Source organism: Loxodonta africana, chromosome 5 (genome assembly GCF_030014295.1).
Source record: "Loxodonta africana isolate mLoxAfr1 chromosome 5, mLoxAfr1.hap2, whole genome shotgun sequence".
NCBI classification, from domain to species: Eukaryota; Metazoa; Chordata; class Mammalia; order Proboscidea; family Elephantidae; genus Loxodonta; species Loxodonta africana.
The window spans coordinates 114,867,220-114,881,454 of NC_087346.1; the positions used below are offsets into that span (position 1 = coordinate 114,867,220).

The following is a 14,235-nucleotide window of genomic DNA, read 5'->3' on the forward strand; positions in this document are numbered from 1 at the left end:
GTGGCTAACACCCCTCTCCTGAGAGTGGTACGGTCCGAGGAGGGGCGGGGCGGGGCGCAGGAGGCTCTCCCGGGTCTCTCCCCGCCCCTCTCCCGCCTTCCGGGAGGTGCTGCCCCGGGAGCCAGCGAGCGCGCTCCCCGGAGGCCCCTCCCCCTGCGCCGCCGCCGGAGCTCCGCCCCTCGCCGAGCCGCCCCCTCCGTGGCTGCAGGGAGAGCTCGCCCAGCTCTGCGGACGCCGCCACCTTTGCCGCTTCAGTGTCCTCCTTCTGCCGGCGTGCGGGGGCCGCGCCCGGCGGCGGCGCTGCCCTGGGTGGGCGGTGGGGCCAGCGCTCTGTCTGAGCGATCTGCTCGGCGAAGCCAGGTCTCCCGCCCGTGCGGCGCCGCGACAGGTGCCGAGTCCAGCAGGCTGAGGACCCACCTGCGGCTACCGCCGCTGCAATGCCCACCATGCGGAGGACAGTGTCCGAGATCCGCTCCCGCGCCGAGGGTGAGTGGCAGTCGCAGCGCGGGGCTGTGCGGCGGAGCGCGCGGGGGCGGCTTGGGGCCAGCCTGAGGTCTGGCGGTGAGAGAGTGAGTGAGTGTGTGTGTGTGTGTGTGTCTGTCTGTCTGTCTGTCGGAGACGAGACGCCCCGTTCCAACTCCTCCCCCGGGCTATCTGGCGGTTGCTCTTGGTCGCTGGCGGACCCTTCTCCCTGCGCCGCCTCCAGTGCACTCGTAGACCTTTTTCTGGCTGTACAATCCCGAATTGATGTCCTAGGCGGGAGCCCCAAGACTCGCTTTTCACTGCAGCTTTACCATTCGGTCCTTGTCATCTAACGCTCTCACTCTGCCCGGTGCCCTCCCCTGTAGCTTGCCGATCTCCCCCTCTCCGCTTTCCCTCCAATTGGAACAGATCACCAACCCCTCCACCCTCGCCTCCGGCGCCCACCCTCTTGCAGCCCCCACATCACAGCTACCCGAGAAGAAGATTTGCCTTTCCCGGATTGCAGGATCCTATGATCCTCAGCTCCTTGCTTCTCAGAGCGCGAGAAGCCTTAATTGGGGTGCTCAGTGGGGATCGTGTCTCTGCAATTGGGGCCTTCAGCGTCGGAGTCTCACCCAGGTCACGTCTGGGTTTTTTTGTTTTTATTTTTCCTTTTCCCTGCAACCCGCACTTTGGCCAGCTGGGCTGACTTTCCAGCAAGGTGGAAGCTATTTTCTTTGCTCCACCCAGGGCCAGCTGTTGAATGGCTACACTTGTCAACACTGAGCAATAGGGGTGCAAGCTTGTAAGCTTTTGGAGGACAGAGACTCTGCTCTGCTTTGCGCACCCTGCCTGTCATGTGGCAGGCACTCAGTAAATATGCCTTGATTTTGCTCTGGGCAGAGCCAAGATTATACGTATCTCTAAGTTTTTGGTTTGTTTTTCTCTTCCATGAACCCATACTTGAATCCTGCGAAGGGTGGAGTAATCTGTTTTTGAGATCTAGTCTGTCTTGCCATGATCACTGATTCCCACCTCATTCCCATCCTTTAATATGAAAAAAAAAAAGTAGTTTTAGAAAAAAGATATGGAAGTTAGACTAGAATTCCAGGGGTTTGAGACAGGCCATTTTATTACTTTTCCTCTCCAGATTTGCCGTGTAAAAAATGGGGACACTGGGCTTTAAGATGTATGTGTTTTTCTGATTGCAGCTTTTAGGGAATACTAAATGAATTTATTCTGGGGAGAATACCATGTAATAGTCCCACACAGAATTTAGCATATGGTTATTTTCGCTTGTAATGTACTGAAAAAATATTTATATAGGATGTTAACAGTTTTAAATGCACACTTGAGTAGATAATAAATTGCTTGTTGATTCCAACTCATAGCAGCCCTATAGAACAGAGTAGAACAGCCCCATAGGGTTTCCAAGGAGCAGCTGGTGGATTTGAACTGCCAGCGTTTTGGTTAGCAGCTGAGTTCTTCACCACTGTGTCACTAGAGCTCCGAATAAGTAATACCAAAACCAAACCAAACCAAACCCACTGCCATCGAGTCGATTCTGACTCACAGCGACCCTATAGGACAGAGTAGAACTGCCCCATAGAGTTTCCAAGGAGCGCCTGGCGGATTCACACAGGTAAACATCCTTCTGGTATTCTCTGCTTTCAGCCAGGATCCATCTGACATCAGCAATGATATCCCTGGTTCCACATCCTCTTCTGAAACGGGCCTGAATTTCTGGCAGTTCCCTGTCGATACACTGCTGCAGCCATTTTTGAATGATCTTCAGGAGAATTTTGCTTGTATGTGATATTAATGATATTGTTCTATAATTTCCACGTTCAGTTGGATCACCTTTCTTGGGAATAGGCATAAATATGGATCTCTTCCAGTCTGTTGGCCAGGAACCTGTCTTCCATATTTCTTGGCATAGATGAGTGAGCACCTCCAGCACTGCATCCGTTTGTTGCAACATCTCAATTGATATTCTGTCAATTCCTGGAGCCTTGTTTTTTGCCAGTGCCTTCAGAGCAGCTTGGACTTGTTCCTTCAGTACCATTGGTTCCTGATCATATGCCACCTCTCGAAATGGTTGAACGTCGACTAATTCTTTTTGGTATAGTGACTGTGTATTCCTTCCGTCTTCTTTTGATGCTTCTTGCATGGTTTAATGTTTTCCCCATAGAATCCTTCACTATTGCAACTCAAGGCTTGAATTTTTTCTTCAGTCCTTTCAGCTTGAGAAATGCCGAACATGTTCTTCCCTTTTGGTTTTCCATCTCCAGCACTTTGCACATGTCATTATAATACTTTACTTTGTCTTCTCGAGAGGCCCTTTGAAGTCTTCTGTTCAGTTGTTTTACTTCTTCAATTCTTCTTTTGCTTTAGCTGCTCGATGTTCGAGAGCAAGTTTCAGAGTCTCCTCTGACATCCATCTTGATCTTTTCTTTCTTTCCTGTCTTTTCAGTGACCTCTTGCTTTCTTCATGGATGATGTCGTTGATGTCATTTCACAACTCGTCTGGTCTTCAGTCACTAGTGTTCAATGAGTCAAATCTATTCTTGAGATGGTCTCTAAATTCAGGTGGGACATACTCAAGGTCATATTTTGGCTCTCATGGACTTGTTCTGATTTTCTTCAGTTTCACCTTGAACTTGCATATGAGCAATTGATGGTCTGTTTCACAGTCGGCCCCTGGCCTTGTTCTGACTGATGATATTGAGCTTTTCCATCCACATAGATACTACTTCGTATTTATTGAATGAATGGATAGCTTTGAACTTGGTTTTTAATGAGCGTAGCCTAAGATTCTTCTCTTGATTGTAGAAACGATATGTGCTCGTTGAAAAACCTCACACTTCAAAAGGTTTCAAGAAGAGAGTAAAAGTCACACCAAACTACGCCATCCAAAAATAATCACTGTTAACGTGTATATCCTTCCCAACTGTTTTTCAGGAGAGGAGAAATATATTTGTTAGGAAAAACAAATCTTACTCTATTTTTAATTTTTATTTCCCCCACTCGATAGTATTTCATGGACATCATTGCCTATCAAATAGAGATTTATGGAAACTCTGTGAAGGGTGGGATTGTTGTCTAGTGTTACTGCTGTGTCCTCAGTGCCTAGACTGTGTGCTTGGCACTTAGTGGGGGCTCGATAATTATTTATTGAATGTGCAGATCTATAGCATTAATTTTATGGCAGCTTAGCATTGTTATGCCAGTATATAAGAATTTACTAAGGAATCCTCTGTGGGTAGATATTTAAGTCATTTCAGTTTGTTTTTTAAACAAATCTTGAATAAACATCTTTGCACATTTTTGTACACTTTAGGTCCGTAGCCTTATTCTCTCAAATTTGTAACCATTTGTTAAAGGGCTGTACGTTACAGCATCTACTAGGGATCACCTTGAAGCCAGGGTTAAAAGTAAGGTAAAACAGCTAAAAAAAATTAACCTTTTGAAGAAAAAAGAAAGAAATCGAAAGTCAAGCCCATGGATTCAATTTTTTCTGATTATTTCTTTGTGAAAAGTTTCTACAGAGGGATTTCTGGGCCAAAACTATGTACCTTTTTATAAGTTTTGATGTGTATTTCAAAATTGCTAGAAAAATCATACCCATTTCAATCCCACCGAAAGTAAATGAGAGTGCCTGTTTATCTTTTCTCCAGCACTGGGTAACTTTTTTTTTTTTTTTTTAATCTTTTTAATAAGCAGTGCAAAACATGAATCTTTAAGTTTACATTACTTTAATACATTGTTTAGTTAGGTTGGACATTTGGTAAGTTTAGTGATTATTTTTACTTTTTTCTGAACTGCCTATTCGTGTTTCTTTTTGAACCTTTTTTTTTTGTATTGAATTTTAAGAGCTTTATTGTGCTTTAGAAGAAGGTCGACAGAACAAATTAGTTTCTCATTCAACAATTAATACATATATTGTTTTGTGATGTTGGTTGCCAACCCCACGACATGTCAACACTATCCCTTCCTGACCTTGGGTTCCCTATTACCAGCTTTCCTGTCCCCTCCTGCCTTCTCAGCCTTGCCCCTGGTCTTGTGTGCCCATTTAGTCTCGTTTTGTTTTATGGGCCTGTCTGATCTTTGGCTGAAGGGTGAACCTCAGGAGTGACTTCAGTACTGAGTTAAAAGGGTGTCCAGGGACCATACTTTCGGGGTTTCTCCAGTGTCTGTCAGAACAGTGAGTCTGGTCTTTTTATGTGAGTTAGGATTTTGTTCTACATTTATCTTCACTTCTGACCGGGACCTTCTGTTGTGATCCCTGTCAGAGCAGTCAGTAGTGGTAGCCGGGTCCCATCTGGTTGTGCTGGACTCAGTCTGGTGGAGGCTGTGTTAGATGTGGTCCTTTAGTCCTTTAGACTAATCTTTCCTTTGTGTCTTTGGTTTTTTTTCATCCTCCCTTGCTGCAGTTGGGGTGGGACCAGTGGAGTATCTAAGATGGGCACTCACAAGCTTTTAGGACCCCAGAGGCTACTCACCAAAGTAGGATGTAGAACATTTTCTTTGTAAACTATGTTATGTCGATTGAGCTAGATGTTCCCTGAGACCATAGTCCCCAGCCCTCAGCCCAGGAATTCGGTCCCTCAGGGAGTTTGGATGTGTCTATGAAGCTTCTGTGACCTAAGGACATCTTATATTTTAAGTTTCTTGATAACAGGTATTAACCATTTTCCCTATTTATAGTTTAACTTTTAACTTTGTTTATAGTTTTTCTTTTGTATATAAGTTTTTATGAAGTATAATCTTTAAATTTTTCCTTAAAATTTTTGCTTTAGTATCATATTTCTTATTTCAAGATAATAAGAAAATTTCACTTGTATTTTTCTTGTAGAACGTTTAGTTTCATTTTAAAAAGTTATATCTGTAATTCATGTAGAATTTATTTTGGTGTGAGTTGTGAGGTATGAATCTGATTTTAATTTTTTGCAGATCATTATTTACCTGGCACGATAATCATATATTTAATAATCCATTCTTTCCATACTAATTTGTGGTGCTTCTTTTGTACTGAATTTACGTATATAGTTGAGTCATTTTTGTCTTTTTCTTCACTCTCTTTTATTTTGGTCTGCCATTGACTGCTAGTCTCCAATTCCTTTACGGCAACTTAATAAGAAATGTGGCATTTTTCATATATTGGGTTACTTAAGCTTGTATGTGCATGTCTGTCTATCTGCGTTGCACACACAGACAGGCTATGCCTCAAGCTTCTGGGTAGCCATTAGGCTGCTAGGAATGAGACATGTCCACCCCACCGGTATCAACCATTCTGTGGGTGCTCCATTCACCTGTGGTTGAGCCGTACACATGAGATGCTTACACAGTGTTGGGAAAGTTAAAGCCATTATTATTATTTATAGAAACCAAATAGTAAACAATAACAACAAATTCTCAAATATGAAATGCTTACCCTTCCCCAAATTACCCATGTCCATTCTTATGTCACTGGGTAGGTGTACTGTGGTTCAGGTCACATGTTGTGTTCATGTCACTGCTGCCTCAGGCTACCACCACGCTGCATGGGGCGCCTGCACAGCTCCCCAGTCTTCTGCTCTGCTCCCGGGTCTTACACTGCCTGGAAGGCCCCTGGACAGGATCTCCCCGGCCTTTGCGTCTGGACCTTTCTAAGCTTCTGCTGCTGGCTCCTGCCAAGCTGCCTGGACCGCTATGGCCCAGGGTGGAGGCGTGCAACCCCTGCATGGGGCACACTCAGGCCTCTGACCTGCATAAGCGTTACTACCCTTTTAGCTTCACTGGCAAGCCTCCCACCCAGAGGCTTCCCGCTCCACCTTGCTATAGGAAGACCCCTGCACAGAATCTGCTCAGGCAACCCCTGCACAGGGCACACTGGGACCTCTGCCCTGCCCGGGCAAGTGTTGCAGCTCTTTTAGCTCCATAGGCAAGCCTCCTGACGAAAGGCACTCAGCTCTCGCTCTGTGGGCCAGACAGGCTCACTGCCACTCTCTCTCGCAATCTTCAGCTCTTTCTCCTGGGTCTAGGAGGTTCTCAGTGCAGGGACTCTGGGTCTTGGTCCAAAGGACACACTCTGATTCAGACTCTTCTTGATGTAGTGTGATCCCCCTGAACCCTGTGGGATTGGCCTTTTAAGCCCCTTAAACCAACTAAAAGAATGAACAAATTTGTCTTGGAAGAAGTACAGCCAGAATGCTCCTCAGAAGCAAGGATGGCGAGACTTCATTTCACATACTTTCATCTCTCCAAAGTATGTGATAAGTCCCTGGAGAAGGACATCATGCTTGGTAAAGTAGAGGCTCAGCGAAAGAGAGGAAGACCTTCAAGGGTATGGATTAACACAGTGGCTGCAACAACGGGCTGAAGCATAACACCAATTGTGGGAATGGTGCAGGACCGGGCAGTGTTCCTTTTTGTTGTACGTAGGGCTGCTATGAGTTGGAGCCGACTCAGTGACTCCTAACAACAACAAACCAACTAGTCCCCCTGGTAGACCACAGTCACCCTATTTGCATAGTCATAGTAAACTGTTAGTGAAGAGGATTTGAAGCACTTCCTAATGAAGATCAAAGACCACAGCCTTCAGTATGGATTACACCTCAACATAAAGAAACAAAAATCCTTACAAGTGGACCAATGAGCAACATCATGATAAACGGAGAAAAGATTGACGTTCTCAAAGATTTCATTTTACTTGGATCCACAATCAACAGCCATGGAAGCAGCAGTCAAGAAATCAAAAGACACATTCATTACATTGGGCAAATCTGCTGCAAAGGACCTCTTCAAAGTGTTGAAGACCAAAGATGTCACCCTGAAGACTAAGGTGCGCCTGACCTAAGCCATGGTATTTTCAATCATATCATATGCATGTGAAAGCTGGACAATGAATAAGGAAGGTCGAAGAAGAGTTGACACCTTTGAATTGTGGTGTTGGTGGAGAATATCAAATATACCATGGACTGCCGAACAAATCTGTCTTGGAAGAAGTGCAGCCAGAATGCTCCTTAGAGGCAAGGATGGCGAGACTGCGTCTTACGTACTTTGGACATGTTGTCAGGAGGTATCAGTCCCTGGAGAAGGACATCATGCTTGGCAGAGTACAGGGTCAGTGGAAAAGAGGAAGACCCTCAACAAGGTGGATTGACACAGTGGCTGCAACAATGAGGTCAAGCATAACAACGATTGTAAGGATGGCGCAGGACCGGGCAGTGTTTCGTTCTGTTGTGCATAGGGTCACCATGAGTTGGAACTGACTAGACGGCACCTAACAACAACATAACAGTAAACTGTTCAATCACTGCAAGGGTTTTACACACCTTATTTGAATAGTGCCAGTCAATCATTCTGCGAAAGTTACAAGACCATGGCTAGAAGGGCCAATGAAAGCAATTTCCTGTACCACAAAGCTAATTTCTCTATTTACTGGTATCTTCTTTCATATACTAGAGAGAGTTTTCTTAAAATAAGTCCTGAACATTTGAATGATTTTATTCCTAGATGATTTATATTTTGTGAACGTATGTGAATGTTGTCGTTGTTGTTGTTAGGTGCTGTCGAGTTGGTTCTGACTCATAGCGACCTTACGCACAACAGAGCGAAACACTGCCCGGTTCTGTGCCATCCTTACAATCACTGTTATGCTTGGATGTTTGCAGCTGTTTCTTCTCATTTTGAGTCGTGCCACATCAGCAAACGAAGGTCCCGAAAGCTTCACTCCAACCACGTCATTCAGGTCGACTCTACTTTGAGGAGGCAGCTCTTCCCCAGTCATCTTTTGAGTGCCTTCAGCCTGGGGGGCTCATCTTCCAGCACTATATCAGACAATGTTCTGCTGCTATTCATAAGGTTTTCACTGGCTAATGCTTTTCAGAAATAGACTGCCGGGTCCTTCTTCCTAGTCTGTCTTAGTCTGAAAGCTCGGCTGAAACCCATCCTCCATGGGTGACCCTGCTGGTATCTGAATACTGGTGGCATAGTTTCCAGCATCACAGCAACACACAAGCCCCCACAGTACGACAAACTGACAGACACGTGAGGGATATGTGAGTGGGATGCTTTTAAAATATAAATTTTTTTGTTTGTGACTGTTAGTGCGTGTATGGAACTGTTGATTTTGAGATTGACCATTGGTCTAAATTCTTTCATTTTTAATAGTTTTCAGTTAAATTTCATCTCTTTGTTTTTAAATAATATTGTATGTCATAGACCAGAGTATTTTTAGAAAGATGTTTTTGATTAATTAGAATTGATCAGATATATTTGGATTCATCTGTTTTTTTCTCAGGAAGATCGATTCATTTTTATCTGCTTCATGGACTCGGGTTCCAACTTACCACATTGAAGATTTCAGATAGTAGCCCTTTTGTAATAGCCTAGATATTACTCTCTTTACCCTTCTGGGGTAGAGGTGAGAATTTAGACTAGCTGGGATTTAACTAATTGTTCCATGGAATCTACTTATATTAAACTGGCATTCGTATCTCAGGTCAGCACTATCTAAGAAAAATAAAATGTGAGCCACAAATGCTAGGCATGTATGTCATTTTAAATTTTCTAGTAGCCACGTTAAAAAGCAAAACCAAACAGCCGAAATCAATTTTAATAATATATTTTCTTTAACCCAGGATATCTAAAATATCATCATCTCAACATGTCATTAATAAAAAAGTTAACCATGAGATATTTCACATTCATATTTTTGTGCTAAATTTTCTAAACCCAGGGTGTATTTTATACTTACAGCACTTCTCAATTTGAACTTGCTGTGTTTCAGGTGCTCACTAACCACATGTGGCTAGCGGCTACCATATTGGACAGCACAACTCTAGATTATATTTTTAGCAAGTGCTTGTAGGTTAGAATTTATTAGAGTTTTTCAGAATATAAAATTTTGTAATGAAAATTCATGGCTCAAAGTGAGCGTATTCAAAATACGTATATGAATATACTTCTCTCTTAAGCAGAAATTTAAGCCTTGAACTTCTTTTCCTTACAACAGAAGGCCAATCACGAATGTCCTCATAAAACCTCACAGAATAGTGCTTAGATAATATTGCTTTAGACATGGCCCTTGTGATAATTTAAGGATTTTATATATGTACATTGTAGCATCTTTTGAAGCCTATTTTGTTTCCAGTAAAAACAAAAACAAAAAAACTTTTAAAGATGGATTTGATAAGCAGAAACCATCATGTTAACATGCAATGTGTGTATATACACAGTAGCTTTCAGTGGTATGCTTTTATTGCCAAGGGAAGTGTCTTTTAAATTGAACCTCTTGTTCATTATTTCTTTGAGCCATCTTTGGAGATGACTGACCTCGAGCCCTGGTGGTGCAGTGATTAAGCACTCATCTGCTAACCACAAGGTCGACTGTTTGAACCCACCAGCTGCCCTTTGGGAGAAAGATGTGGCATTCTGCTTCCGTAAAGATTTACGAGTCGGAATTGACTCGACAGCAGTGGGTTTTGGATCCTGATCCATTTAGGGCTGTGCCTAATAGCATCAGGTTAGTCAGGTGACAGCTAAGGCAGGAAAGGTTAATGAGAAGGCCAAAGGCAGCCCAGGTTCTGAACCAAGAAACCTCCTCAGTGGGCCAGACCTGTTTAGAATACAAGACTGGCTTTATAGAGGTGAATTAGATGTTTTGTTCTGACAAATCTAGAATAGTTGAGTTTCTATAATTGGATTAGGTCCCTGTGGCTAACTCTGGCCCCAAGATAAAGCCAACTTGGTATACAAGAAATGTCCTTCCAGTGTCTGCAGCCCATCTTTTCCTCTTATCCTTTCCTCATCCCCATATAGATTTAGCCCTGCCCCAGTCTCTAAAACCTTAGGTAAGAGATTTAAGGAGCTCTGACTTAGCACTCTAGGGAAGAGGCATGAATCACCTGTCACCATTTCTCCAGTGCTCTGAGTGTGTGTCACAGCAACTTGTAGACCTCCAGGACTGGGACCCTGCCTTGTTCTGATAGTGTCTCCCTCAGAGAGCAGACTTGGCTCCCTGACCCTAGCTTGGTCTATGGGGCCCTGTACATGTGAGCAATTCTCCTGATGCTGAACTGGGCCTGCTAGGGTTTCTGAGTATGTTTGCTTGTACTTTCCTCACTATTGCTCTTGGCCAGCTTGTCTGAACAAACTTGTGTAGTTTTGGAGATCTTTGGTTCTGAGTGCACCATTTTCCCTGGATCCCTTGCTCAGCTGCTGAGCTGCCATCATAATGACTGTGATAAGTTGACCCTCCCCAATCCCATTTTAGTTTGCCTAACTCTACTTTTTTTTTTTAAACCTACATCATTCCCTATCTGACTGAAGAAATGAAACAGGTCTGTCTGGTTAGATTTACCCAAGTTTGATGTGCTGCTTTATACCTTAAACTTAACTGGGTTCAATCCACCATCTACACCAGGATGGTTCTGATAAATGTTCTCCGTTGGACTTAGTCAGCTTTTAGTAACTTCGTTTATTTTCACAGTTTGTGGGTAAACATTAGGAAAATTACATGAGGAAAATGATCTGTCTGCCATCTTTAATCAAAGGGTGTCCATTCATCAATGTGAACAGGGCCATGGGAGGCTTGTGTAATGTGGGTTGTTTTATAGCCATATTGTGTACCTCAATGGTGTTCGACTCTGGCTGCACAGTGAATCATATGGGGGATATTTTAAACAATACTAATGCCTGGACCCACCCTAGACCAATGAAATCAGTCAGTCTTTGGGGGGTGTAGACCACTGATAGTTTAAGAAATCTCCCTGGGTAATTCTAATGTTCAGCAGTGTTTAAAAAAAAAAAAAAAAAAACCACTGGCTTTTATGCTTTAATATAGTTGCTTGCAGAGAGGATGAGGAATAGATTGTTAGAAGCCATATAATCTGCCAGCCAAGAAACCAAGAGCATATTGATATTTTTGGTAATTTTTTTTACTATTGCCCAGTGACCTTATGAATCTGATTATACCCCTCTTAATTTCCCCTCCGATTCCAAAGAAAGGTGCTCCAACTGAATGCAGAAATTATTGAACAACGTCATTAATATCACATGCAAGTAAAATTTTGCTGAAGGTTACTCACTAGTGGCTGCAGCAGTACATTGAAGGAGAACTGCCAGAAACTCAAGCTAGATACAGAAGAGGATGTGGAACCAGGGATATCATTGCTGGTGTCAGGTGGATCCTGGCTGAAAGCAGAGAATACCAGAAAGATGTTTACTTGTGTTTTATTGACTATACAAAGGCATTTGACTAGGTGGATCACAACAAATTATGGACAACATTGTGAAGAATGAAAATTCCAGAACACTTAATTGTGCTTGTGAGGAACCTGTACATAGATCAAGAGGCAGTCGTTTGGACAGGACAAGGGGATACCATGTGGTTTAAAGTCAGGAAAAGTGTGTGCTAGGGTTGTATCCTTTCACCATAGCTGCTCAGTCTGTATGCAGAGCAGATAGTTCAAGAAGCTGGATTGTATGAAGAAGAACGGGGCATCAGGATTGGAGGAAGGCTCATTAACAACCTATGTTATGCAGATGACACAACCTTTCTTGCTGAAAGTGAAGAGGACCTGAAGCACTTTAGTATGGATTACACCTCAACATAAAGAAAACAGAATCCTCACAGCTGGACCAATAAGCAACATCTTGATAAATGGAGAAAAGATTGAAATTGTTAAGGATTTCATTTTACTTGGATCCACAATCAACACCTGTTGGTGCAGCAGTCAAGAAATCTAACGATGTATTGCATTGAGCAAGTCAGCTGCAAAAGTCTTCTTTAAAGTGTTAAAAAGAAAAGATGTCAACTTGAAGACTAAGGTACGCCTTACCTTAGCCATGGTATTTTCAGTCCCCTTATATGTATGTAAAAGCTTGGCAATGAATAAGGAAGATGGAAGAATTGATGCCTTTGAATTATGGTGTTGGTGAAGAATGTTGAATATACCATGGACTGACAAAAGTACAAACATCTGTCTTGGAAGAAGTACTGCCAGAATGCTTCTTAGAAGCAAGGGTGGCGAGACTACATTTCATGTACTTTGGACATGTTCTCAGGAGGGGTAAGTCCCTGGAGAAGGACATCATGCTTGGCAAAGTAGAGGGTCTGTAAAAAAGAGGAAGACCCTCAATGAGATGGATTGACACAGTGGCTGCAACAGTGGGCTCAAGCATAATAATGATTGTGAGGGTGGCGCAGGACCGGGAAGCATTTCATTCTGTTGTACATAGTGTCCCTATGAGTTGGAACCGGCTTGATGGCACCTAACAACAACACAATTTCCCCCCTCAGAAATGGTAAAATTTATATTACTATACTCAGTTATTAGGTTTTGGAGCCTTTCCTTCAAAGTGAGAATTAAATATTCAATCCACTACAACCAAATAAAGAGTACAACACATTTAGTTTATTTTTACCTGGTGTTCATCTGCTCTGTGAACTTGTTAAATATGAGCTTTTCAATAGTGTCATTGCTAGTTTTTTTGCTTGCCTGTTTATATTGAGTATGTTGTAGTAATTAATCTCTTTACTCATCCTATATATATGTAGCCCTCATGTTTAGTCATTTACAACTAGAAGAAAAAAAGCTCAATAACTTTGTAGAGGTCTTTGAAAGTCCTATGGCAACATTGTTTTCAAGGGGTATATTTTCTTTAGTTTATAATTATTGATTTATCCCACCAAGAGATGAAATAGTCTTTTACAGATTAATGTACAGAAAATGAAAACTTTTCACAAGTCCCGGTTTATATGCATTACCTGGTTGTTGAGACTCTTAGTTTAAAACTGTGGTTCCTCTGTGACCACATGAGTTGGTGCTGGGTGTCTGGCTTCACGATGAGGATGTTGCCCACTGCCTGTGGTGAAGGTTATTATTTCAAGCTCTAAGAATTAGAAAACAAGTGCCACAGTGCCTTGGGTGGAGTACATTCTGTCCAGTCCTCGTGTGATTTTTTTTTTACTTTATAGTTCTCTTCTGGAAACCCTGGTGGTGTAGTGGTTAAGTGCTACGGCTGCTAACCAAAGGGTTGGCAGTTCGAATCCGCCAGGCGCTCTTTGGAAACTCAACGGGGCAGTTCTACTCTGTCCTACAGGGTCGCTATGAGTCGGAATTGACTCGACGGCACTGGGTTTGGTTTGATTTTTTCAGTTCTCTTCTATCCTAATTTGTTTCTGCATTTAGACTTTCTGTCGAGTCGATTCCGACTTACAGAGACCCTAAAGGACAGAGTAGAACTGCCCCATTGGGTTTCCAAGGAGCCGCTGGTGGATTCAAGCCCCCAACCTTTTGGTTAGCAGCCCTAGCTCTTAACCACTGCACCACCAGGGCTCCAATGTAACTTATACTCTGCAGATGAAAATCTTTTTTAAAAGCCAGAATTTGATGTAAAATGGGAAGGGAAGTTCTGGGTTTTTGACCCAGTTTGACCTCAAATGGCTACTTATTCCGTGTGTTTTTGTTTAAGGTTCGATAAAAGCAGCATTGCACTAGATTGCCCTTTGTTGGCTTCCAACTGAAAATAATTAGCAGAGAAGAAAGAAAAAAAGTCCTGTTAATTTCCCCAGGTGCTAAGTTGACACTCCCTTGATCTTATTAAGTGACTTTCCCTATGGAATTTGTGCTTACAATTGGTAATCCACTTTTACTGTGTGTTTTAATTTTAACTAAGTCAATACCAAGGCCTTCAGCCTGAATTTAATAATTTTCCTTACGAGATGTCAGGCATTTTTTCCATATGCTCTGTTGGAATTATCCTTTTCTCTTAAAAATTGAGGCA

The 14,235-nt window shown here is 42.8% G+C and overlaps 1 protein-coding gene across 3 annotated transcripts in view; it reads left to right on the forward strand.

Moving 5' to 3' along the window:
* The first annotated feature begins 278 nt into the window (after positions 1-278).
* The window catches only part of ATP8A1 (ATPase phospholipid transporting 8A1), a 256,187-nt gene continuing 242,230 nt past the window's right edge, over positions 279-14,235 (forward strand). Inside the window, exon 1 of one of the 3 annotated variants that reach the window (XM_064285868.1) lies at positions 279-486. In XM_064285868.1, coding sequence (XP_064141938.1) covers positions 438-486 — 49 coding nt within the window. In that variant the 5' untranslated portion in view covers positions 279-437. The remainder of the gene's footprint in view (positions 487-14,235) is intronic. The other 2 variants (XM_064285867.1, XM_064285869.1) reach the window with 2 other exon arrangements.